The sequence below is a fragment of the Telmatherina bonti genome, assembly GCF_933228915.1.
Source record: "Telmatherina bonti genome assembly, chromosome: 16".
NCBI classification, from domain to species: Eukaryota; Metazoa; Chordata; class Actinopteri; order Atheriniformes; family Telmatherinidae; genus Telmatherina; species Telmatherina bonti.
The window spans coordinates 25517499-25544515 of record NC_136614.1 but is presented as its reverse complement, the minus strand read 5'-3'; the positions used below and the strand labels follow the sequence as shown (position 1 = coordinate 25544515).

At 39.7% G+C, this 27017-nt stretch overlaps 3 protein-coding genes across 3 annotated transcripts; 2 read left to right on the top strand and 1 right to left on the bottom strand.

Moving 5' to 3' along the window:
- Positions 1 to 941: 941 nt before the first annotated feature.
- On the bottom strand, positions 942 to 6038 carry slc25a47a (solute carrier family 25 member 47a). Its single transcript, XM_079255802.1, has 6 exons — positions 5908 to 6038; positions 5150 to 5193; positions 5000 to 5071; positions 2710 to 2889; positions 2333 to 2597; positions 942 to 2018 (listed from the first exon to the last, which is right to left on the bottom strand). The coding sequence occupies exons 1-6, from the start codon at positions 5942 to 5944 to the stop codon at positions 1705 to 1707; spliced, it is 912 nt and encodes a 303-aa protein (XP_079111928.1). The 5' UTR covers positions 5945 to 6038; the 3' UTR covers positions 942 to 1704.
- Positions 6039 to 6565: 527 nt separating this feature from the next.
- Positions 6566 to 12638, top strand: LOC306767112 (mitochondrial basic amino acids transporter-like). The gene is made up of 4 exons (XM_079255031.1): positions 6566 to 6879; positions 10063 to 10106; positions 10291 to 10374; positions 11036 to 12638. Exons 1-4 carry the CDS (start codon positions 6852 to 6854, stop codon positions 11804 to 11806), a joined length of 927 nt encoding a protein of 308 aa, XP_079111157.1. The 5' UTR covers positions 6566 to 6851; the 3' UTR covers positions 11807 to 12638.
- An 11412-nt stretch (positions 12639 to 24050) lies between these two features.
- Positions 24051 to 26803, top strand: vrtn (vertebrae development associated; the record flags this gene model as incomplete). Its single annotated transcript, XM_079254978.1, has 3 exons — positions 24051 to 24072; positions 24614 to 24945; positions 25049 to 26803. 3 exons carry the CDS (start codon positions 24051 to 24053, stop codon positions 26801 to 26803), a joined length of 2109 nt encoding a protein of 702 aa, XP_079111104.1.
- Positions 26804 to 27017: the final 214 nt, after the last annotated feature.

Here is a 27017-nt window from a genome sequence, read left to right as displayed (position 1 = left end):
GCAGATCCTAAAAGCTGATGTCACTGGAACAGAAATGTACAGACCACATATAAGCCCCACATGGCAGCTCCTACTTGTGAACTTGCTTAAAATGTCCCTCAAGTATTCAAATTAAATCTGACCTATTTTACAATTTTAAATATATTATTATAATTAATATCATAACAAAAACTACATATTCCGGTTACTAATGTGAACGCTTCACAGTATACTTTCATTACAGGACACTACATAAAAATAAGAACTTTAAATACACTGAAAAGGAAGTTTTTTTTTCTTTTCTTTGGTTATTTTCATTTTTATTATTCTTTTTTTTTTTTTTTTTTTTTTTTAAGCATTGTATCAATTTTTATTTTCATTTGAAAGTTCCTACAGGGCCAGTCTGCCTGTAATGGACTGGTGTCTTGACCAGGACGCACCCTGCTTCTTCCCTAATAGCTGTTGGCGTAGACTTCAGTCCTCTAATGACCCTGCATTAGAAGATGTGATGGATGGATGGATGGATGGATTTGAAATCATCCATTAAATTAATATTCATAAATGCAATCCCAGAGATCCCAGCTGCGGTTCAGCCACTCTTGCCGTGAGGTAACAGTGAAAACCACCGACTCCACGGAAAAATACTCAAAAGGAAGTATTCAAGAAATTAAGTAACACTAAATATCTCAAAACTATTTCAGCACATGACTTGAATACATGTCTTTTCCACAATGGTTGAATACTTCTGTCAGTAGCTGCTTCTACATCTGCACTCCCATGTTCTGACTGATGTCACAGACAGCACATTTATTTCTGGTTTTATTAAAGAACTTTTATGCAGATAAACATTTCGGAATCGGCCTGTTTAATTAATAAAAGCTGTAAACATAACCTTGCGTTATCCGTCTGGCAGTTGGTTTCTTTTAAGGTCAGTCTATGTGGTTAATTATTACGCATGAATGTCCAACACATTCTCAACCTTTATTACAGAAGGCACAATGAGCATCATCATTTTACCTGTCAAAATATATTACAACCTTGTAACACAAAGCCCAACAGCAGTTATTGTGTCTGATGAGTAAATAAACACTTTAAACATTCAAATTCATAAATAAGCTCCATGTTACAATTACACTGCAACAGCTTCCCGGACTTTAGCCTCAACTGTAACAGCAGTTGCTTTTGTAGGCCTTCATGAAAAAAAAACTCCTATTCTTTCTTTTTTTGACTACGTCAAACCATGTTTAAATATTAGCATATGCTTGAGTCCACTTCTCCTAGTGTAAAGTTTTCTAAATGAATTAGAAAAGAGCATTAGGAGTACATTGTGCAAACTTACGGCATGGGCTGGGACGGTAACACACTTTCCAACCGTACATACTGCAGCTCATTCTCAGCTTGAGACCTTAAAATGGTCTCTTATGAAGTCAAATATGTCTTAAGTTCAAGTCGCCTCAAAAAAACAGAGGTTTACTTTTATGATACTCTTCTACAGTCCTTTAGACTGTTTTCTTGTAAAAACACAGCAAGCAAAATATGTAACAAGCTGGTCAGGGGCGCCATCTAGAGGTGAAATAGATTATTATACAATCTTGTACCAGCAGAGCTTGTTCTTTTGCACAGATAAGGTTATATTTTCAGATTTTTATGGAGTGCATTATATGTAACAGCTCCAACAACAACAGCAGAGCTGAATATGAGATATATCAACCGAAAGCATGGATGCTATTCAAACCCTAACCGGGGAGGTTCGGCATTTTCAGGTGAAGCTTGGAGAAACTCAGTGAGAACCTCGTATGTAAAAAACACCACCATGTTAACTGGGAATGCACGCAAACAGTTGATGCCCAAACTTTTGAAGAAAACCCCGGCTCCCTCCACTTTTACTGTCTCTGTGACGCAGTGTAAAAAGCCTTTGTAACGCTTCGTCTCCCGCGCGCCGTCCATCTGCAGACGAGCTTTTATCACATCCATGGGTGTTCCAACAGTCCAGCCTGCCATTCCTGCTATCCCCCCGGCCAGCATCACACCAGTTAAATCTGATGGAAATGAGAAGGAGCAGAACATGATTAGCATGACTTTTTTTTTTTTTTAATAGAGTTTGGAAAGATTTTCTGCAAAATATCAGAAGTACGGACACTTTAAAAGCAAAAGTAAACTTAGCTAATAGGTCAGCAAACACTTCAAATCATTGTCAGGATTTCTGTCATGCTTCTCTGATATTTTACAAGAAGAAATTCTGCATCCATAAGTATATTCTCACAAGATTCATCATATTGCTGTTGCTAAAAATTGAACAAAAATATACATAATTGGGAGCTGAAACACATCAGGATGCACATTTTTCACCCACCTGCTTTCTTCTTGTTGCAATCTGACAGCCACTCACAGATGGTTGCGTAAGTCAAAAAATATGTGGCGTATGATGGCCCATCTCTCAGCATGAGCGGCAGAGCTCCTTTGTAGAGCCCCTTGAACCCTTCCTGTCTGATTATGCTCAGCAGACAGTGAACGGGACCGTGGTACTTTGGCTTGGGCCTGCTGGCTGCACCTCGCTTGGACTCCGTCTGACACTGCAAACGGACTTTCACTATGTCACCAGGCGACATCACTGATACCTGTTGGAGGCAGGTGAAGAGAGTCAGCAGAAGTTGTCTCAAAATAGCCAAATGTAGCTAAAGCTAGCAAGCTCAATTGAGCAAATAGAAATGAAGCAAATGACTGTGTTACCTGAGCAACACCTCCAGCCATTCCGGACAGGAAGACTTCCAGTTTGGTGTTTGGACCCCAATCAGCTCCTCGTGCCTGCTTCAGACACTGCAGGCAGTTCCTGTATGTGCCAAACACCACCGAAGAAGTCATGGAGACTGTGGCCATGGGTAAGGACATGCCTTTGAAGAATCCATGCACCTGATGCAACCAAAGACAAACATTTCTTTGGTTCATTATATGTTTTAATAATTAAATTGGGTTTAGTTTAAATAAATAACAAACAGGTTTACAAGTCTAAATGCAAAGTGAAGATGAGCAGTTTGAATATGCAGTCATGTTGAAGAAAAGAAAAAAGAAATGTGTGTCCACTTTACTTTACAACGTTGCTTCAGTTCATTAATGTTTGCGGGCATTTATTTATGTACAACTCTCTTAGGGTGCATTCACATCAGGATAGTCTGCTAGATGCGCGTCAGTTGGGGGGGGGGGGGGGGGGGGGGTGAGATTGCATTCAGGCTACACTTTGGAAACGAATCAGGCCTTTTAAAAAACATGTTTCAGGTAAATATGGATCTGCATCAGATCTCAGTGGTCTGAGTTGATCACATTTCTGTCCTGCAAGTTTCTCTGATGTGAGAATATCACTCTTTAACAATAATGCAAGTCATGGTTTCTAATGGTGATTACCTCACGCTGCTTCATCAGAAAGTATCTGGCCAGAGTAAAATTCATTCTTTGAAATATTTCTCTTTGCAAATGATTTTTCTGCCCAAAAAAATGTAAAACTTCTGTCATTGAAGCATATCAAATGAATTGATGGAACTTGATTGAATGAAATTGGCTCAGGCTGTCACTGAATTACTTTTTAAGGAGTAGTAGCTGTCTGTACTGCAGAGAAAAACTTCTATGTGCTTCAACCCTTTGTTTATTTCATTGGCGGCCTCACATGTCTTCTCTTACACTTGGATGTAATGTTTCACACTGGGACTGTTTGAATGTTTGAGGTTTATGCACACCAAACAGTCAGCATGCAGCACACACCCCTGCATAGACCAATGCTCTGTATTTACAGTAACTGACAATAGATACCACATGGGTCTAAATTCCAGGAAGCACCGAGTCAGAGTGTAAGATTATGATAGTGTTCAGTTCAAAGCATAAGTGTTTCTTTTTCAATTCTTTTTGTCACTGTAGTCCACATCCTTTGAAATGAAAAGAGTGGAGAAAAAATGAATAGAAAATGTTCCTTCTTCAGATGGACACTATGATGCAACATCCTCCACCGCTTGCTTGTGACTCTTCTCTCACAGGCGAATTGAAGTCAATGACCGCTTGTCACCGAGCCAAACACAGAACTTCAGAACTTGTTGTTTTTATTTACTAATCAGCCATGTGCAGACATGTACTTGGATTACTGCCGCCATTTTTGTTTACTGTGTGAAAGGCAACTGAGTCACTAACTTACAAGTCTAATTCATTTCATTTAGTATTATAATAATAATTAGTATTAATATTGTGATCTACTCATGTGACATTTACTTTCAAACTGACCAAACTGTAGAACAGCTGAAGGGACGTTTAACTAAACCAAACCTATACAGGATGCCTGGAACAACACATTTGTCAAGTATCTTAAAAAACTACTTGCAATTGATTCCAAACACAAATTGGTATCACACAAGATAACATTTCTCTCTTTCTTTTCTATTCTTCTTTTTAAAGAAATTTACATCTTAAAAAATAATTTATATTTCTGAAGCTTATTCACTTTAAGTGCAAACAACTTCTACAGAACTGCATGTTATTCTGCAGTTCTGTAACAACAGTAAGATCACCGAATGTCTTTTTTTAAAATATGTTAGCTTTTTTTGCCATTAATTCTTTTCATTGACCAGTTTAGTAATGCAACAGCTATAAATTGTATCTTCTCTAAAGATATCAACAGTACAACAAATGCAACCTTGCAGTGAAATGCTAATTTTTTTATTTATATTCAAGCACCGGCAATTATTCACAGCCCAGCCACGCAGTTCAGTTTAACACATTTTAAAATGATTTCTGAGCAAAGAGGGAGCACCACAGCTGATAGCATCCTGGATGGCAGCTGTGCCAAACACTCCACTCTACAAGAACTTGCTAAGGCTCTTTATAGTCTACGTATTTCTGTGTGCCCTTTGGTTGTGTGACAGGTTTCCTCTTAACCTGGCAGGGGATCGATTGATGCTGCCAATACAGGCCGAAGACATTGTCTATTCTGGTATTAGCCACCAACCCTCATGCTTATATACAACCGTAAACATAAACTTACCCCCTCTTTTGAGAATGTCTCCACTACACACTGATACACTCCAGTGAACTGTTTCTGAGTTTGGATCCGGACCTGAGTAGATTAAGAACATCATGTAAAAATGATGTCGCAATCAAGAGATGCAATCATAGACTCAGGCCATTTCTTTACCTTCACAGTGTCCAGAGGATAGCCCACAGCAACTCCACATGCCCCTATGTGTTTTCCAGGAGAAAAAAAAAAGAACAGAAAACAAAACACAGGGATGTAAGAATCAAGGTTACTGCTACACTTTTAATCATGTGAAGTTAGACAGGTTCAATCTGAGACTTCATTGATTTGGAAAATTAGACTCTGAAAGTATCAATTTTCGATAAAAAAACAACACCAGCAACAAAAACCAAACCAAAAAAAAAAAAAAAACAAAAAAAAAACCCCCAAAAACAACAACACATTTTAACATCAGGGGGCTTTTTAGGTTGGAATGTGAAATAGCTCTGGGCGAAAACTTCTCAGGGAGAAAAGCTGTTCTCCTAAAGAGAAATTAAATAATTTTACAAATTAAAATTAAATCCACGCAGTATGAAACTCTGAGAAGTTGTTTCATACGGAGATGTTACTATATGTCAGTATGTTAGTTACCTAATCACTAATCCTCATGCTTGTCCGGAAATAAACAAATACAGGAAAAGAAAACTGGCAACATGACTTGTACGGAACTGGTGGTTTTGCTCTTTTATGACTGGATTGAAGTTTTTATGCCAGACATCTAATGTATGTAACACCAGGTCAAGCTATTTCATCAGCAAAGAAACACGCACGTCAAGTTGGGCTTTGTTTCATTTTGTCAGCTGTTATAACACGGCACACATATAGCTAACTGTTTAGCAAATACCAGATAACTGCTAAAATTAGTAGTTGTTCTTTACCTCCAATTGATCCAGACACGAAATCGATAATATGCATCCTGTCAAATGGTAAAAGCCCGACGGATACTTCTCAGATGTAGACCCATTCTTCCCCCATTCAGTAACCTTGAGTGTGCTGCTGTTACATGACGTACAGCAGAGCGTTACAGAACGGCTTCGTCTGGGACGGCGGATTTACCCGAACATTGCCGAAAGGTAAGTAAGGTAAGGAAAGTACAGTTATAAATGTACGGAATTACCTTTAGATTATAAAGGTAACGCAATGGTTTTAATATATTAATTATCTGGTTATAAATCCAGCATATGAACTAAATAAATGCAATCAGTTGTTTTAAAAAAAATCTTTTCACGGGTGTAACTTTGTAGACACTCCCTTGGAACCAAATTCAAAACATCACGCGGCACCTTTCACTCGTTCCGACACTCGGAAGCCAATGAACGGCGTCTATTGCGCCACGAGCGGGGTGTCGGCGTTTTCCCTTCACTTTGATTGGACAGAAACTCTACACTTGAGGCCCGGTGTAATTGGACCCTCCTCTTTGTAGCTGCTTCCCGTGACGCACGCGAGTTGGCTCTCCTGACAAACCTCCATAACGGAAAGGATGTCAGCATTCACTGCAAGCATCGCAGCGCTTTATACTGGGGAGTAGGTCAGCTGAAGCGTCTTTATTTCAATAAACAGGAAACAGAACCGAATAACTGCTTAGTGAAAATATAATTGTCAGTGTTTGTCATAAAATATTCAGAACTAGACAGCCAGTGCTTCTAGGTAGTATAAACGCTGACGGTGTCAGCTAGCATAGAGCCATTAGCTACGTTAAATAGCCCGGAGCAGTTACCGTGAGGTTGTCGACGAAGTTACCTCTGTTTGAGAAAGATCTGGGATTCAGAGTAGTCAAGAGTCTATTATATTAGCGTTAGCATCATCACATCGAAGAGCGGTGATGGACTTCATTGCAGGATGCATCGGAGGTGAGTCCGGAGCAGCTGAATGTCTGTCAGCTGTTATCAGCTGTTGCTGCCACTAAATAATTACACCTGCCTTTCTCTTTGCTAGTCATTTTCTGCCCAAACGACGTGAAGTGGGTAAGATTGGACTGTCCTGCAGAGAAATGCTAACTTTTAGGTGCTTTAGCAGTGTTTTGACATCACTGGTGTCACATGTCTTCCCTGTTGAGATGTGACATTTCCTCACAAGTGAGTCCAATTCTGACTAAGATGATGATGATGCTCAGCTCAAAGCACAAGTCTATCATTTATGTGTGTTTGTGTTTGTGTAAGTCCACATAAACTGAGAAAGTTTTTTCTTCAAACAGTGACTATGATGCAACATCTTCCTCTGCTTGCCTTATGTTCTTAAATCACAACGAATTAAGGTCAATGATCTCTTGTTACTGAGTCAAACACACCCGCGCGCCTTCCTTTCCGGCTTAGAGTGGTGGCTTGCTGCTGATAGGCTTTTTGTTTTTATTTACAAATGAGTCATGTGTGTACAGGTGCTTATGTGGGATTTGTGCAGCCACGTTTGTTTACTGTGTGGGATGCAAGTGAGCCAGTAACATACTAGATTAATTGATTCTGTTCATTATAATAGTAATTATTATGTCTGTCTATTTGTTTTTTGTTTTTTGTTTTTTTTAATCACTAACTGAAAAGTTTCTTTATGGAAAATTTACTTTAAAATTGATCAAATTGTATAACAGTTTGAGGGACTTTTAACTAAGTTTACGCTCTCTGGGATGTCCAACATATTTGTCAAGTATCTTGCATCGATAGATTTTCAAACACAACTTGCCCTCAGACCAGATATTTATCAAATGTATTTTTCCATAGATTTACATTGTATACATCAGTGTTTGTCAACCACTGTGCCGTGGCATTCTAGTGTGCCGCGAGAGATTATCAGGTGTGCCCTAAGAAATTACTTAATTTCACCTAATTGGTTTAAAAAAAACAGCTCTGTGTTCATCCAAACAGGCCCCAGTGAAAGATAACAAAATTCCTTCCTCTTGTGCTTTTCTGATTTCTATTCAAGAGGCTTTGACAACATGGACTTTATATTAATAATATGGACTCTTTCTTTTAAAAAAAAAACATTTTTGGTTTGTGGTGTGCCTTGAAATTTTTCAGTGAAAAAATAAAGTGTGCCTTGGCTCAAAAGAAGTTGAAAAACACTGGTATACATTACTCACCAAGTTATTTTTTTTGAAGGTTTATTCATCTCATTTAAGTGCAAACAACGTGCACAGAACTGCATGTTACTCTGCAGAACAATGCAAAAGCTGAGTGTCAGGTTAATTTACATGTTAATTTATTTTCCTTTAATCCATTTAATTTAATTGACAACAGAACTGCTGCCATGTAAAAGAGCCATTGGGTCTGCTCCTTTACTGTCAGCTGGGCGATCACAGGGGTGGAGTGACGATGAACTGGGGAGTAGGAGTTTGTCCTTTAAATGAATAGGAAAGGATTTGCTTGGGGGAAAAGGTCTTTACCAAACAACGGAAGCATGATTCTTTCTGGCAATACTTTTGTACTTTTGTTTCAGGCTGAATGTAGTTGCAAAGTGCAACAATTTCCACACTATTTGTTAAGTTTCTGTTAACAAATAAGAACAATCAAATGTCAATGAGTTAGACTATGGTGTAACTTTGTAGCTTAGAGCTGCTGAACAGAATCACAATACAAGCAGAAGTTGTTTGAAGAATAATTTTAATGCGCAGTTATCTACTGAACGTAAATAAAGGCCACTCATTAAGATTATTTGATCAAGCTGCAATATTGACTGAGTTATCTGCAAACGCTCCCTGATTTGTTAGTTCCACCTGTGTGGATTAAAGGGATATGAAAGGGTTATTTGGCTAGTAGTGACTCATTAAAAATGGAGGGAAAACTTCACCTACGTGGCTCACCATTCAGTCTTCTGAGTGGTAAATGGAGCAGACCCAGTGTTCAGCAAGTTTGATTTGTTTTAACTATCAAGATAAGACTAGTAATAATTTAAATTATTATAATTATTTATATTTATGTTTTAATATTTCGATTTATGTTCAGTTATATTAGATTCAACCTGTTAAAAATGCTTCTTTTTAACAACTATAAAACAGTCTAATCTATTGATAATCTATTGACAAACTTTATTGAAATTCTCAAGATGATTATGAGAATTTTGTTTTTGCACAATCATACGTGTCGCTATGTAGATTGCATGGCAAAGTGTCTGACAGCTTAGCATTGCTGCCTTATGAGGCAACATGTTTACGGTACTAAAGGGCGGGAAAGAAGGTTGAGTTGTTTCTTGGAAGTTTTTACACCCTTCCTCTCGGGCAGGTCTGCAGATGTGTGTCACACTTCCAAGATGAGATGATATACAAGCTGCAGTTATTGAACAGAATAGTGCTGTAACTGATTGTGAACAAAACAAGTGTTTTATTTTTTCTCTCAGTCAGCATCTAAGCAAACGTAAACATTTTTGTGAGGTTGAGTAAGAATTAAGGTTCTTCATCTGTGAGAAAATATTAGCATTTTTTTTATAATCACAACTCACCACCACTCAATCCGTGAGGCAGTTTTTGGCAAACGGATGCATCGTAGCTGATGTGTGTAGTTGCTGAAAGGGAATTTTTAAAGGGATAGTAATTAAGATATGAGTTTTACTCCTGTAGTCACATCATTTCATTGCCAAATCTTGTATATTTAAATTAAATACACCAAGGAAGGATGTACAAACTGGCAACAGAAGACGAGCATGTTCTACACATGGCCATGTTGCATAACATTCAGAGGCATGCCAATGTAAGTTTTGTAAGGTGTTGATGCTGAGTGAGTTGGCTCTGGATAAGGAAAGGCAAACTTTTGGGGTACACAGCAGCGTGATCTAAATTTACAGCACAGTAGGATTTCTGGTTGGCATACTAGTTAGGTTTGGTTCACTTTGACAACTCAGGCTTTCAGTGTCCACTCCCTTTTAGTAAAGTTTTACTGCCACAGGCGTTTTGGCTTTTTAGCTTGCTCGTTCACTTTTATTTCATGCACATTTGCTATGAGGCTTCTGCTGGAGACTCCAGCCAAACAAAGGTTTTTTTTGGATCTACAATGGCGATAATTCCTTTCATCTTACCATGAATGATGATTGCTGGTTTTCTTTGTCTCAAGGTGCTGCAGGCGTGTTGGTTGGACATCCGTTTGACACAGTAAAGGTACGCAGTGCCAACACCTTCCTGTGTTGATTAATAATCTCTGTACAGAAGAAATTACACACAAGGAACATATTTTCTAAATAATGCAGCTTTTTTTAAATGATATATTTAGGATTTTCTGTAAGTCTAATATGTTTTAGATTTGTACTATTTAACTGATCAGGGGAACCGTCTTTCCTTTCAGGTCAGACTCCAGGTCCAGAGTATTGATAAGCCTCTTTATCGAGGGACCTTTCATTGCTTCCAGTCCATCATACGGCAAGAGTCGGTATGTCGGCTAATAATCATAATAATTTTGATGGTAGTAATAGTTCTCCTTTGTAGTTGTAATCATTTGACAGAAGTAGTTTTTCATTTACTAGGGAAGAAGTTCTTTAAAAATCTGTTAAAGTTCTGTAAATCAGACATGTTTCCACTGACTGGTTTGAAGCAAATAATGCAACATGTCACCAGAGGGTGGCAGCGCATGCCATGTTGCTAATGAAGTTTAGCATAGGATATGTTTTAAAGAAGACTCAAAGAAGAAGTTCTACTTCATAAATGACTCTAATCTCTGAGCATATCTGCAATATTATATCACATTAGGGAAAAATAGGATTAAGGTCCAATTGTTTTAGCAGTTAAAACAAGAAACGGCCAATGAATCATGTCGTTTTAGATCTTCAGCAGGTCAGATTGTGGCATCTCTCAAAAACAAAGCAAACAAAGCGCTGGTTTAATGTTTATTTTCAAAATATGAAAACAAAATTAGTTTGCTTTTCTGCTTCTTTTATCAGAACAAACATGGTGAACATAAAACACAGTAGTAGTAAACATAGCAATGAGTATTTGAAATTGGTTAAAGTAAGAATTTTTATTTTTATTTCTATGAATTCATTGTGAGTCCCTGGTGACATTTGACCTTGTCCTGTCTGTCACCTTTACTGCAGTTATCAGGTTTATACAAAGGCATTGGATCCCCCATGATGGGCCTCACATTCATCAATGCAATAGTGTTTGGTGTCCAGGGAAACACTATGCGGCTGCTGGGACAAGACACTCCAACAAACCAGTTTGTTGCTGGTGCAGCAGCGGGTGCCATCCAGTGCGTCATCTGCTGCCCCATGGAGCTGGCCAAAACCCGCATGCAGATGCAGGGAACCGGAGAGAAGAAGTCTTCTAGGAAGATGTATAAGAACTCCCTGGATTGTTTGGTGCGCATCTACAAGCGGGAGGGTGTGTGGGGGGTAAACAGAGGGATGGTCACCACACTCATCCGTGAAACGCCAGGCTTCGGAGTGTACTTCCTGTCATATGACGTGCTGACGCGCAGCCTGGGCTGTGAACCCGATGACCGCCTCATGATCCCCAAGCTGCTGTTTGCTGGGGGCATGGCTGGCATCGCCTCCTGGATCTCCACCTACCCCGTGGATGTGATCAAGTCACGGCTCCAAGCAGACGGGGTCGGAGGAGTGCATCAGTACAGCAGCATCGCTGACTGCGTGCGACAGAGCATCAGGAGAGAAGGCTACATGGTGTTCACGCGAGGCCTCACCTCCACATTGCTACGAGCTTTCCCTGTTAACGCAGCTACATTTGCTACCGTTACCCTCGTCCTCATGTACGCACGGGGGGTGGAGGACGGACCCAAAGACTGCGAGCCGGCTCAGCCAAGCCACCACACACAGATACAACAGCAGGCGCAGCCATCCAGCCTCTAACAGCATGGAGGTCTTACCAACACGGGCACTTTAAAAAACACACGAAGGAACTAATTCTGCCACTTTTTCCACTTCAGACTAACCAGTCCCGATTCTGAGTCAGGAAATTCCTTTCTTATATAAGCACTTACTTTTAATTTAATGATAGAAAGCGGGAGATAAGAGTGAAACCTATTTTTTTTTTTTGCAGTTATTTGTTTCGAAAGTGTTTGTGAAGATTTGTAAAGAGGTTGACGTTACCTCTGATGGAACGTTTGAGGCCAGATAAAGCTGAGATATTCGTGGATGTTTTTAAGGTAGCTTTTATCCTTTAGATATAGTTAATGTGAGGCATTTCAGACCGAGCCAAACAGCAGACGCTTGTGCTGGGATGTATGAAGTGTAGACACTGGAGAGTCATATATCTATTCCTTATATTCTTGAAATGTGCAATGTATCTCTTGCGTACCACTGACTTGAGTAAGTATGTTATTCCTGCCTTATATACAGTACTTTTATTCTGTTTAAGGAAGCTGCGGCACATGTTTGTACTTGGAGAGACCCAACGTAGCATGTGATAAGTGTGCACAACTTATCAGTTTGTATGCTATCAAACCAAAAAAAACAAACAATGGAGCTGTAATCTCATCATCGCTGAGGTACTAATGGTTTGTGTAATACATGCCATATCCACTGCAGACAAAAATCATCCATTCTGAAGAACTCTTTAGAAATTGAATGGAAAGTGTTAATCAACACTGGATGTTTTGTTTGTTTTTGTGTCTTTTTTTGTGTTTTTGATGTGTTCTACCAAACAATGTGAAGATTTATCATTATAACTGTGCTATGTTGAAAGCCTAGTCTAGGTGTGGATACTGTCTGATGTGACACGGTACTTGTGTTTTGTTTTTTTTCTTTCATACATCTATCCATCTTGAAACTGGAGCTGAGGTTGTGGGTCGGGAGGAATTCATGCAACGGTTTTCTTTTAAAAGGTCTATAAACTGAAAAGCAAATGGGCTGCATATAACCCATACATTTATTTCTTGCCCTTTTCCTTTACTGTAGAGGCTTTAATGGTATTTCAACTCCTTTCAATGTGTTTTTTTTCTAGGAGTTTTCAATACAAATAGACAACTACATTTCTTTAAGTTGTCGGAAATTGTGGCATGCTTTTGCAAGATGACTAAATGTTAACAAATGAAAATGCATTTCTTTATAACTGCAATGTTGGGTGTTTAAAAACAGCAAAATTCTGCAGAAACTGTCAACCAATTAGTTAATTGCATGCCATTAATTATGATTTTTGGTTTAAGTCTGTGTTGCATTACCCACATACTGTACCTCATCTGAACTGGAGCTGAAATCTGACTGCAGTTACTAAATTACTAAGTGTTGTTAATGAGTGGAAACTGTTTACTTTGTCTGTGTGTCTAGTATCATATTATTGTTTGTATTTAACTTAAGTGTTTTAGTAAAAACAAAAAAGCAATTTTTTTTTGCAAAAAGCAAGCTAACATGTCTGTTCCTCTTCAAGCACTTAACTGTCAGAACGACAGGCTACATGCTTCCCTGATGGGCCTAAAGGCTTTTTAAAGATCCATCTGAAGTTACAAACTGAATGAATTAATCTGCTATAATCTTTTGTGTATGAATACTTTCCAAGAACATGCTGAGAAGACGTCCCAGCTGCACTAAAACCTCAAGTATGTTGAATGTAACTCGCCTGTATTTGATATACTGGCACTTGTTGGGAAGATTTGGGGTTTTTTTTGGACTCTTGTTGTTTAAATGGTCACTTTTTAAATCTTCGGCGCTGCTTTCAAGGACTTGAACATAAAATCCACCTCTTTAACAGTGACTGTTATCTCTGACCATGGGGAGCGCAGTGATTGGCATTAGAAGCAAATGTCAATGACAGCATTTGCTGATATGGTAGATGCAATATGTACAGGATGTGACTTTAAACGTTAGGTTGTTTTGAAGTGCACTATATATGCATAAATGACATATTTTCATTCTACAGTACTTATATAGTGGGAGTCCATGAATGTCTTGAGTTTAACCAGTTTGAACCAGTTTGAGTTTGATGATGTACCCAAGAGAATATATCTGAAAAAGGACATATTTTTGTCAGAGGACCTATTTGTCTCTAATGATCTGTATAACTGGACATATAATAAAAAACATCACCAGCTGTTTGTGTTTTGTGTCATGATTCAGTTTAATTCAGCTTTATTTATAATGTGCTAATTCACAACTATTTAGAGCTATTTAATCAGCCGTGGGGGGGACCTGGTCCCTGAGGGCTGGAATGCTGCAGGTTTTCCATGTACAGTATTCCTGGTTCAGCTCACCTGATTCAATTCAAATGGATCCTATATCTTAAGATCTGCAAAGTGATTCATGCGTTGTAATCTGGTGTGTTGGAACAGAGAGACATGATATAAACTTCCAGGACAAGAGCCAAGGTTCCCCACCCCCCTGTATGAAATCATTGGGGTTTCGTTGGTTTTTCACACACTTCTGCAATTTTCCTTAGTTTTGGCTTTAGTTTTGTTCTTCATTATGATTGCATTATGTGATTTTGGGTTTATCAGCCTACAACGTTTATTGAATGGATCAGTACTTTACCTTTGGATGAATTTATTAATTAACTTGGAAGTTTTTAACCTTTCAACAAAGAAAAAAAGAAGCGAAAATTTGCCAGGATGGAGATCCAGGATGTTTAAATCAGATGTAGGTTTGGATACAAAGCAGAACTTCACAATAAAGCTAATTGAAAGTGGATGATTGAATAATTATCTTGATACAGCATTATTGATTAAAATAAAAGATTGAACAAAGAAAGAATGCTTTTGCTGACATTGCTGAATTTCTGTGTTATGAAGAGGGAGCACTAAAGTTTGTAGAAATATCAACTTTTATTAGTTTATTGTTTGCTTTTGCAGGGACATTGTGACAACGTACATTATTAAGTTAGCCAAAATAATGAGTTGGTCAAAAACTTATTTTTCTACATTGCCAGGAAAGACACATTTGAAAGGATTGAAAATATGACCACAAAACTAATTTGAACCGTAAGACTGAAAAAAATGTAAGAGACTGTAAATGGACTTACTGTGGGGATGACTAAGACAACATTTATCACTTTAAATGGTGGGACGAAAAAAACACTCAATAGTCAAGTGAACATAGTGTAAGTAAAGTAATGAAAAAGTAAAACAAATCTAATATAATACATATGATGCAACACTTCAGGCATTAATAACTAGAGAAATATGCTGCAGTCTTATTAATCTTTGCTGAGAAATCATTATGTAAAGTTTTTGTATAATGTACAGAATTATAAACGGCCTATAGTCTCTATTTCTTAGCCAGTTTGTAAACATTGGAAATGACTGCTGGTCATAGTTACTGTTGTTTCCTCTGAAAAGGTTCTTTAAGTGAGTGTTTATCTTCAGTATCAGCTGCAGCTGTGGAATTCTGCCATCAGTGTTTTCTTTCTTTTTTTTTTTTTTTTTTTTTTTTTGTTAATCATCATTGTTGTTTGTATATGAGTAAGATTTTAACTTGCACATTTTTTTTGCTGGTTTAATCTTTTTTGCTTTTCTTTTTAACCTCAGTTGTAGCAGAAAATTAGCCATTTGGCTCACTTTGGTACATAGTAATGTTTAATAATGCACATAATGAAAATAAACCATTAAAGCTCCCGTGTTATGCAGCTATCCAGAATTTCAAATGAGTTTCAAAGGTCCAACAATATTGTTTTCAAAGTGTATTACCCCAAATTCAGCCTGAGTTCTTTATGTCAGCCTTTCCAAAAGTAGCTGTAGTGAACTCTGTTTTATGTGTCCGAACCTTTAATTCACACCAGGATGGTCCAGGGGACTCGGCAAGGATTTCTAATTGGTTTTATATCTTCTTTTGGTTTGGTTTGTGTTCAAACGGCACTTAACCCAAGCAACCCAAACCCCCTGGACAACATCACATTTAATAGCAATTAAGTGCAATTTAATAGCACTTAGCAATGCTCTCTGAAACAGTTTTAGCAGGTAAAAAGGACAGATTAAATTTCATACAGGCAGATATTTATTTAGTGCGGGGAGGTTGTGGGATTTTTTTTTCTTTCTACTTTTTTTTTTTTTCATTTTTGTGAAGATGAGTTGTTTTTTATTTTTTATTTTTTAAATCTAATCAGGCGCCAAGATCACCTTTATTGTGAAGCTCTGCAGGAGTATTTCCAAACCTCGCAGTTATTTTGAGGATTGTTCTCGCATCCCAGTTAAGCAGCCAGTGAGAAATTTTTCTGCTGCTGGTTCTGTGATTCAGAATCGGAGAACACAGCTGGACCCAGGAATGGTGGATGATATTTGGCTTATGCAGCATTCTCTCAATCATATCACTAAATCCCCCAAGTAGCAAAATAACACACTATAGAGAGGTGGTCTGGTAGTTCACAGTGATGTTATGCAAGTTCAAAACAATCAATCTTGAGCTTAAGTTCTGCTTGAAATTAACTGTTCGCACATGTTTACTGTTTTTTTTTTCTTTTTTTTTTTTTTTTTACACCTTTTTCCTTTTTTTTAATTGTAATTAAAAATAAAAAGACGACATCAAACATAAAAAAGGTCATGTAAAAAAAGGGATGGGTGTATTTACAATTGGCATGCTGAATGTGTTGACATATAGATCTAATCGCAGGTTATACATAAACAGGTTGGGTCCAGATTTCAACAGGACAAATCAATAGGTCGGGTTTGGTCATCATAATGCATTTTGGGTTCTGGTCAGTAAAACTGGACCTGTGCAGGACTCTGGTCTTTGAATTCCTGATTTTACGGTGTCCAGAACATATATTTTCTGAACAAATACTGTTGGTTTTGTTTTTCCTCCTTCCCAAACAATAATCTGCATCGCTTCCTTCTTCTTCTTCTTGGTGCTTTACTGCGGTTGGCATTGCCACTTTCTGTTTGGTTGTGTGTTAGTCCATTTGCAATTGAATCGAGACCCCCTTCTTTCAAGCAGACCAAAGTTTGCTTCTTTGGTCCACATTAGGTGCGGTTGTTGTTCATACAGTGCCAAACGAATTGTACTATCATTTTAAAGTGGACTAAACAGTAGCAGTGTAAACATACTGTAAATGTTTATTAGTGGTGTCCGTCGGGGTCATTTTTCTCCAAAGTTCTTGAAAAATTCATTCATTCATGGATTTAGCTTGATGTTAGATTTCGACGTACATGCTAATTGAAGTTTTTCAAAGTTCTTTGGTATTTGGTTCTTCATGCCCATGTTTCGGTCATTTGATACCAGAGAGTCCTCGGTCTACAGTCTTAAGCATATGCTTGGTTTTCGCTCCCTGCCCATGTTTGATATCTTGAAGGACAAGTCTCAGATGTGCAGCCACAGTTTTCTCTCGAGTACATATAGAAGAAAATGGCTTTTTAATAGTTGCTTACTGAGAGGCCAGTTTGTATATGAGTATAAATAAAGATTTGCTAAAAACAAAGCTGTTTAGCTGCCACAATTGGAAGCCCCCCCCCATCCTTTCCATGAAACCCTTCCCTTTGATATTGTTTCATTCTGTAACTGAAAGTCATCCCTCCTGACACAACAGAAACAGTTTTTACAGATTTTAACATATTTCTTAAAGCCCAGCCAGCTGTCTTCGCCAAGAGGGACAGAATACAAATCAGCCTGTTGAAGGTTGCTCAGTCAGGCTCAGATTATTTTTATTATGTATTTCTTTAGATTTGTTTTTTTTTTTAAGGTGCATCGCAGCAGTTTCTTCTCACTTGAGACTGTTTTTTATTTTTTTTTCTGTCAACAGCAAAAAACCAGTTCTCTCTTTTTTCTTGTGGCGGGATCCCAGACGAAACAACCTCGGGTGTTCTGGTTTGAGTTCTTGCTTGTTTGAACACATGTAAAAGAAAGCACATGAAATGGACGTTGTTAGCTCCTCAGCCATACCTGGACAGTGTAATGTTAAACCTTCTGAGTATCATGGGGTATGGATAAAGGTAATTTATTACATATATACAAATCTATTAAATAACTGGAGGTTATATGATTGATTCAACACACTTCAGTTCTTTTTAAGCGATATTTGGGGGATTATCTTTATGTGACATAAATATAATGTGGAATGACTCACATCAACCTTCTCCCCTTCATTTAATGCAATGAAACTGCCCATTCTTGAGACAAATGCAACATCGTAGCATCTTAATTCACTATCTATCATTGAGCATATTTTACATTTTATTTCTAAACATTTTATGTTTCTTTTAATCTGATGTTCTATTATTTCAAATGGCATTTAATGAAAGAGATGTGCATAAGAGAACACATTGTTTTAATACTTTGTGAGTCAGTCATATTCATTACAAAAGTCTTAAGTTACTGAGGATGCGAAGAATCACCAAAGCAAAGTGCATTTTTCTTGTTCTTTCACTGAATGTACCCCCCACCCTTTTTTTTTTTTTTCAATACTTTTTAGAGACACATTTTTATGCTGGGGAGTTTGTAAGTCATTTAACTTTTGTAAAAATGAATCTGCTCATTTTAATTACAAGTATACATAAATTTAAAACCATGACAACAAAAAACCAATGTTATATATGGCTTTTTTTTTTTTTTTTCAAAAAAAAGAAAGCACATCCATGTGTGTTATTAAGGCCACTTTCCATCTAACACATTTTCCCCATGGACATAAAGGACCATTAATTAAAAGCTGAATTCAAACTGTTGAGTTGATAAACTTTTCTGGTGTAAAAGAGACTGAAGCGTGCAACTTAGACGACTGCAAGTCTTTCCATGACAGCTGCTTGTGATTGTTGGCAAATGCAGGAAGTGCCGCTTCTATTGAACACTAAGTGCAGCGGCAAAGAAACCTCATTTCTACCTTTATGCACTGAAGAGATCCTCACACAGGATGACAAGACCTTTTCACACCATGATGGGGCTGCTGCTGTCTTTTATCAGAGCAGGTACAGTCGTAGACGTATTGTTATCATTTTGTCATTTTTGTGACATTCTGTTGGAGACCCTCTTTCTCTTTTTTCTGCAGGAATAAATGGAGAATATAGTTTGATACACGCAGGAAGAAGTTTTAATATTAGACTTTCACATGACACAGCAGCCTGCTATCATCTGTGGCGCCTCAACACACTTGAAAAAAGAGATTTTATTGCTGTAGTTGCGAATGGGGAGATCCAAACATCTTCATTGTATGGTGATGACTCAGATTGGACTCTGGAAATCAAAGACCTCACAGAAGATGATGCAGGACACAATCGCTGCCCTCAGACTACAGGTCTCCTCTCTTCTTACGGGGAAGAATGACTGTGTGAGGTGATAATAAGAAAGCTGTAAAAGGAGAAAAAATAAATGCCATGAACATTTTTTTTTTCTTTGTTTCAGGACACACTGCTGCCAGCAAGGTAATTGTTGTGCCAAGTCAAACATCAACGCTGCAGTGTGTTCTCCTTACAAACACCCGGCAGCAACACTGTCACACACAGCTACAACAAGCAGTCAGTCTGATGTGGGTGGATGAAGGCGGTGCGCAGATGCCTGAACACTCCCAGCAGCAGATACAGCAACGGTCGTCTTGCAATGTCAGCTTCATGTTGGCTCCTCTAAGTCCAGTTAATAAGAAGTATAGGTGCCAGGTGACTGTGGGTGACCAAGTCCAGATTTCCGTAGACGTGTGGGTCAGACCTCCAGGTCAGTTGCTGGATGTTAACAACAAAAATAAAAAGAAATAATCAGTAATAACGGTACCTATTTCTTTTTGTCGTGCTCATAGGAAGAGGTCGAGGCATGATCTTGGAGCCAGAAACTGGACATCAAGGTACAAAGTTCTTTCTTTTTACAAGGAAAAACTAAGACTTGAGCTGTAGGTTTCTGCTATTCACAATATAACCTCTCCATATTTATTAAGTAGAATTTCCTTTTTTTTCAGATCACAGCCAGGTTCCAGTGGGGGCTGCTGTGGGCGGTGTGGGATGTGTGGTGTTGACAGCTTTGATTGCGGCGTTCGCAGTAAAGAGAAAAATAGCAAGTAAGTTCTCCTCATCTTCCTTTAAGTGACAGATTATGACACATTATGAAGAAATGTCCCATGTATCTCATGTACGTTGCCTGTGCACATGCATGCATCACCTTGCACAAAGTGTAGTTTGTGGTCTTTAAGGCGTTCTGTTTTAACTGTTCACCACATTGTGGAAATTATTTTGCAAACATCCAGTGGTATTGTTAAATTCTTATGCAACCTGGATACACTCTTAAGGGATCTTGAGAAATCTGCCCCGGTCTAACAAGCACTGAACATTATTGCGACATTTAGAAATAAGACCTTCTGCTTCAGACCGCCAGCTGCCGGATGAGTCATGTAACACAATCAGGTCTAATCATGTAAGTCTCAGCAGAACAAATAAAGCAGAAAAATGTTATCGGTGTGGCTTTTGATCAAACTAACAAACTAACCTGAGTCTGTATCTGTGCAGGTTATGAATACAGATTATGTAATCTATGCTGACATCGTTCTCCCTGTTTGCTCTGGTGGAGTTCGGGTCGAGGACTGTGAGGACACAGAATACGCTTGTATCAGATTTGAATCATGTAAATAACTTCGTACTTTTTCCAATGCTCAAGTATCAACTGATCTACCTCCATGTGATGAAATACTATGAAATTTGTGGTGAAGTTTACAGAGCGAAACACCTTTCGCTTGCAGGACTGTACTGCATGATAAAAATCAAGGTTGTCCACAGTTGGTCCTTAAGGGCCACCGTCCTGCAGGTTTTGAATGTTTCCTGCAGCACCACACAGGAATCAGACTGAAACTTGACAACACATGATTTAGAGAGACATCTAACACCTGCAGCCCTGCAGGACCAGACCTGGACCTGTGTGTTGTTATGCATGTGTGTTTTGAACCACCTGATGCCTGTGTTCATTATTATTTTCTTTGGTTAATTCTAAACTGAATGAACTTAAAAGAAACTTTTAAGTGGCTGCTGAAAGAAAGAAAACGTCAGTGAAAAGATTGACACCCCCTCTCCAAATAACAGTTTCACGCTCTCACAATGATGTCATGCGCATTTCTTTCTGACTGTAATGATGACAGAAATATAACAGGTTTTACAAACTGAATATGGATGTCTTGCAAGTTTATTTCAGAAATGAGAAATGAAATGGATGCAGATTGAAGGGAATATGTTTTTTATTTGGAACAATGTCTTTAAAGTGGAAGTTCCTGTACTTATCCTGCATTATCTGAAAGCATGATACCAGTGCCAACACAGTAATGATACTTCCCTTATAAAAACCAGCCCACCAGTATGCATACAGCTTAATAAAGCCGATCTGAGAGCTGTGAATCATGGTGCCTACTACTAAAAATATCTTCTGCAAGTTGCAAACCAGGTGGAGAAACAGTGATTAACGTGATTAAAATCGGTATTTCTGCAAAACCAAAACACTGGATACGCAAGATACAAAAACAACAACAACAAACCAAAAGCTTCACTAGTGGTAGATTATTTAAGGTAAGTCTTTGCTGAATAGTATTTTCTGCATGTGATGGAGTGAAAAAATGTAATAAGACCTAAATGTTCCCCCAAGTACAGAATTTGTGTTGTACTAAATAAATAAATAAATATGCTAATTTTTACCATAAAAAAAAAAAAAGTCCTGAAACGCTCAGATGAACTAGTCCAGGTCCTGACCGAACATAGAGAAGCAGCGTTTAGCTTTAGTGAAACAAACTGCCAGTGGAGATGAAACCTTCAGCAAATGCAGACACTTCTAAATCCAGGTTCATTTCTTTCTCTTTCGCCTGTCGGCACAAAATCTGCACAGCGACTTTGAACTCATCTTGCTTGAAATCACTTTAATTCAATTTATAATTTTATTCTAATTTTATTGTGCGGTTTGCTATTCTTTGCTGCCTTTTGCCACCTTCTAATGCTTCCTTTACACCATCTGTAATTCTTTTAATGCTGCCTAAAGCACTTTGATTTGTCTTTTACAATAAATGTGCTATGGAAATAAACTTGTCTTATTTCCTCTTGCTTACGCACACACACTCCCAAACACACACACACACACACACGCACACACACACACACAGCAGGTAAGAGACTGCCGGAGCCGATCCCAGTGTTGCCCTATTTGCATTTTAAATACTTCCAGCAAGCCCACTACTGTGTTCACAGTGCAGTGCAGCACAGCTAATCTACACACCTAAGATGTGTGATTGGGTATAGACAAGAGTCTGTGGGGGTTGAGGAGATGGTGAAGGCACAAACATCTGACAAGAAAGGGTGAGGGGAATACAGTGGAGTTAAGAGCCCTGGCTGCGTACAAACAGGTGAAGGATAGGTGTTGAATTTACATTCAGAACATGAACCTGACTGAAACGGGAAACAGTAGGCATCATACTTAGCAGTAAGCACCAACACTTCACTGATGCAACTTGAGAAACTCAAAATGTTTGAGGTGAGTTACTTTGCAAAAATCACAAGAAACCTCTAATTTCCTCATAATTTGCAAGAAAACAGAAAAAAAAAAAACTGTTAAAGCATAAACCCAAACATGAACGGGAATACAGAATCAGGGTCAATCAGAGGTTTGTGAAGTACGCGCCTCTTTGAATCATGTTGCTCTTGTTTCTGTTCACTATCAACACAATCCCACATTGTTTCAATAACATTAAGATCTGGAATAATTCATTACTTCACAAGATTTGTTGCTACTGATTTTCAGGCCAATTCTCATGTTATTTGGTTTTCTTTCAAAAATGTTCTCCCTGTTTCTCTTCTTTAAAAAAGCTTTACATGACAGTCACTCTCCCATGGAGGCCATTTCTGACAAGACATTAGCAAACAGTAGACAAAGCACCAGATGCGCTACCTAAGCCAAGAAACTAGGATTGGACTGAAAACAAATGGAAAAGCCAAAGAAAAACTTTGAAGATCTTAAGAAAGTCTGAAAAACTCAAACTGTTTCTCAAGCCCACTTTTAGAGATTGCAATATCTGTCTCACTGGAAGCAGAACATAAAGGAATCTATCAGGTGTGTGTCTATAGGTATTGTCTTTATTTGTCAGATATACAAACCTATTCTTTTTTTTTTTTTAACCCCCTTCCCCACACACAGACACGCGCGCACACACACATTGTCCAAGTAGCTGATAAGATTCAGGCCAAAGCCTTGAACCCCAGTGAACTCAGGCACCAACTTGTCTGCTGAGAAGACAGAGCGGACCAATCAGAGGGGGCCAAATGCTCCTGTGCCCAAGTGTGTAAATGTGTGTGTCGGAGGTGTAGAGTTGGGCTCTACAGTAGAGCTTGTGGGGGGTTGGGGGTCAGTCGCAGGGATTGTTGTGCATGTGTGGAACAAAAGGCCTTGATTACTGAAATCCTGCAAAAGGCAGGAGAGGAGGTGTTAAAAGTGATTCAGTGGAGAAACAATCTGAGCAGGAGCTCAGGGGCCTTCCTCTGGTCTCATAAAACTCATGTCCACACCCTGTCTACACATTTACTCTAATCAACAAACTGCTTTAAGACCAGGACTGTAGACTGAGAACTATATTACGATACTTTACATAGTTTTTAGAAGATGATGCAAAACTTTTTCCCCACATTTTTTTTTTTATCTCAATACAGTTTGAAAGATATAAGTGATATAAATGTTTGCAGTGAAGTATAAAAAAAAACATATCAAACAGACCTTGCAGTAATTAATGGACATAAAGGGGGTTCATGTAAAACCAGGACTGTGTCTGAGCTTTATAACCTTGGAAATGACCGGTTGACATCTGGATTTGGCTTTGACAAAGAAGAGCAGAAAACGTGTTGATCAAACCTAAAAACAGAGCACCGATACCTGCCTCCTCCTCCTCCTCCTCCTCCTCCTGCTGCAGGGAGGGCTACCTCTGTGGCCCCTGACACTTTGGCTTTTGTTAACACTTCACATTGAAATTGACCCTGGCTCGACGTGAAGAAGATGTCGAGGAGGAGGGCAGAGGGAGGTGTTTCACAGAGCGGAGGGGGGAAAAAAAAAGAAGAAGAAAAAGGAGCGGATCGGCGATTGACAATTTCCTGATGGGAGGTGCTGCTTATCATTCCCCCAAATCCCCTCCGCGCACCGCAGGACAGGACACTCTGCAGTTGCACGCGCGCAATGGACTGGAACCTCCTGTGAAACCAGAACGGCGAAACCCTCCGCTGCGACTGCGTGACTTTCTTTTAGGCTCATGTTAGTGTCTGGACGTCCAGGTAAGTCATCCAGAACTCTTGTTTTAGTGCCGTGAAGGACGCGGAGTTATTAAATCCAGATTGGTGTTGTATGTTGTCTTTAAAAAAAAACAAAACAACAGACACGTAGGCCATATCATTTCGAATATGACCATGCATGTGATCAGGCCCATGGACCCAGAGTGTTCAAGGGGCTCCCTTCCCCACCGCGACATTGAAAAAAATTGTGAATGATACTCTGTGAAACTGCATTTTTAACATCTATCAGCCAGTGGTACCAATAGCAACACACTAGACACTGTGGTGTTACTATCTGGTTTTTATGTACATTTTGTTTCAGGTCCAAACTGCTGGTATATTCCCGATGTGGGCCCCTGGGCCTGTCCATTGGATAATCCAGCCTTGCATGTGATCTGAGTTTGTTTCACTGGACTTAAATCTCTAAGTTACCTTGATAAGCTAGGAGTTTAATGCAGTGGCAGGAAGGCATAAGCACATTTTTCCTGTGAAACATTAAATATGCAAGAATCAACTGCTTGCTCTTCTTCTGTCTCCTTTATAGCCTTCATGAGGCCCGCAGGTATGATTTCAAGGACTGAGACTGTTCTGTCATTCCTGCGAGAACTCCAGGAGGCCACAGAGACTTCTGGCCTGGATGCTGTGACCAAAGTGGCCCAGGAGGTTGAGCAGGTCCTTGCTCCATTCCACCTCCCCAAAACCTCCTGTCAGGATTTCCCAAGATGGGCAGGCGTGGACGACACAGCTCGCAGTTTGTACCCAGCTGATGCACCTGTGGGTCTCCTGCCGCTGAAGTGCAATGGAGAAGGCAACTTGCTGTTTGATGCTGTGAGCATGCTCCTTGTGGGCAACACTGGACTTAGCTTGGAGCTACAGGTTAGAAGAATGTGACACACTAGAGTTAAAGTAAACGCTGTTTTACTGTTGAACAGTTTTAAAGACCACTTGATGACTATGCTGTTGAAATTTCCCCTCACAGGTCCAAACCGTAGCAGAAATGGTGCTGTGGAAGAGATACTACTTGTCCGGGATGATAGATTCAAAAATGATGCTCCAGGCCGTTCGCTTTAGTTTGTGTGCAGACGAGTCTGAAGACATGCTCAACCTGCCTGTAACAGTCCTGGAGGCCATCTTTGACGCAGACGTCAAAGCTTCCTGCTTCCCCGGCTCCTATGCCAACATGTGGCATCTGTACGCCCTGTCGTCAGTTCTTCAGTTCAACATCTACTCCATCTACCCCATGTTCAACCTCAAGATCAGACCTTATTTCAACCGACTCATACGCCCCAGGAAGTGGCCTGAAGGTTCGGAGCCGCAAACCATACACATAATGTGGTCTGGCGAGCTGCTGTCTGATGCGTTCAAGCCAAATTGTTTCGTCGCTCTTGTTCAGAAAGGTGCGCGCATGACTGGAAGCCCTGACAGCGAGCAGAGTGCGCTGCCACTCCAAAGCCAGGAGCAGCTGAGCCAGGATGAGCAGCTTTCTTACCCAAGTCTGAAGGACAAATACAACATTACCAAGAGGACCTTCTACCGGTGGAAGAGGCAGACACAGGAGCACTGCAAAAAGTCTGCAGCTAGATATGAAGCAAAGTATTTCCTACAGGCTTGCTACTTGGAAGGCAAGCTAATTCCTTTGCACCAGTTTAAAGAGTTTTTCCCGGAAATCTCCAGGTCGTCGTATTACAACTGGAAGCACGAGCTCTTGAAATCCGGAGGAAACCTCTCCACCTCTTCCTCAACAGGAGAGATTAGCCCTGGAGAGAGCACGGAGCAGGAAGCTTGGTCATCACCTGAAGCTAAGCAGGATGAGCCGGACCACCATGACAGCGTGGCGAGCATGTTCGGCCTCAGCCTCGGCAGGTTGGACGCGGAGCGGGCACAGAATGTTGCACACATGCAGGAAGCTAAGCGCTGTCTGCAGCGGTGCATTGCCATGAACACCTCCTTCCCCTTCAGGGTCTTCAAGAGGAATTTCCCAGGAATTTCTCGATCGACCTACTACAACTGGAGGAGAGAAGCCATGTTCATCAACAGGGGCTACAAAGGCAATCTTGGCAGCAGTGAGGACAGCTCAGACGCAGACAAGAGCGAAAGCCCAAAAAGCCAGTCGGTGTTGAAAGCGCCCTTTGCACCGAGACCCAGGATCTGCAGACAAAAGCACAAAAGTTTTAGGGTGGCTTACATGAGTAAAAAGCAGCTTAGAGAAGCTGCGAAGTTGCACGTCCAGAAGTCCAGATGGTCCCTGACGAAGTTCAAGCTCAAGTTCCCGTTCATGTCTTCGTGTCTTTATTGGCTGTGGCGGAGCAGTCACAACTGCAAGATGAAGAAGAAGAAGAAGAAGACGATGAGCGACCAGAGTGCAGAGATCAAAGTCCCAGAGAGTCTGGAGAGCGCCGGAGCAGAAAACCAGACAATACGGAGTCAGAACGAACTCCCATTTGTCAATATCCCCAAATATATGGAGAGTTCTCCCATGCCCTCTTTTGACGCCCCACATTCAAAGCACACATTTCACAAAAAGGCACCCGTAGATAAGCAGGTGTTTGCCATGGATGTCGTAGCTTTGGCCAACTTCAAGGCCAAGGCCAAGCTCTTCCTGCAGCAACGCTTTGAGGAGAAATCCTTCCCTACGTTCAAGGAATTCCGCTCCTACTTCCCGTTTACTGCGCGCTCGACGTACTACATGTGGAAGCGAGCTTTGCATCACGGGGTGTCGCTGGTTCATGGATAAGTGTGCAAAGCTGGCGATTCTACTGAAAATTAGATTTAAAGAGAAAAATTAGAACAAATTCCAAACTAGAGAAGTTCCCCTTCATGCCTCTGCATTGAACTAACTACCTCCTTGCTGTTAACTTTATGTTTTAAAAGATTAAGAACATTGGTGCATGTAAATGCATTGTGTCCTTCCTCTCCCCTCCACCTCAGACCATTCCTCCCTCCTGGAC

Coding starts and splice junctions, on each gene's coding strand:
- LOC306767112 (XM_079255031.1), top strand. CDS start 6,852: ATGGACTTCATTGCAGGATGCATCGGAG. Junction 6,880..10,062: donor CATTGCAGGATGCATCGGAG/GTGAGTCCGGAG, acceptor CTTTGTCTCAAG/GTGCTGCAGGCGTGTTGGTT. Junction 10,375..11,035: donor CCATCATACGGCAAGAGTCG/GTATGTCGGCTA, acceptor CCTTTACTGCAG/TTATCAGGTTTATACAAAGG.
- slc25a47a (XM_079255802.1), bottom strand. CDS start 5,944: ATGCATATTATCGATTTCGTGTCTGGATCAATTGGAG. Junction 5,194..5,907: donor CGTGTCTGGATCAATTGGAG/GTAAAGAACAAC, acceptor GAAAACACATAG/GGGCATGTGGAGTTGCTGTG. Junction 2,598..2,709: donor TGGCTGGAGGTGTTGCTCAG/GTAACACAGTCA, acceptor TGCCTCCAACAG/GTATCAGTGATGTCGCCTGG.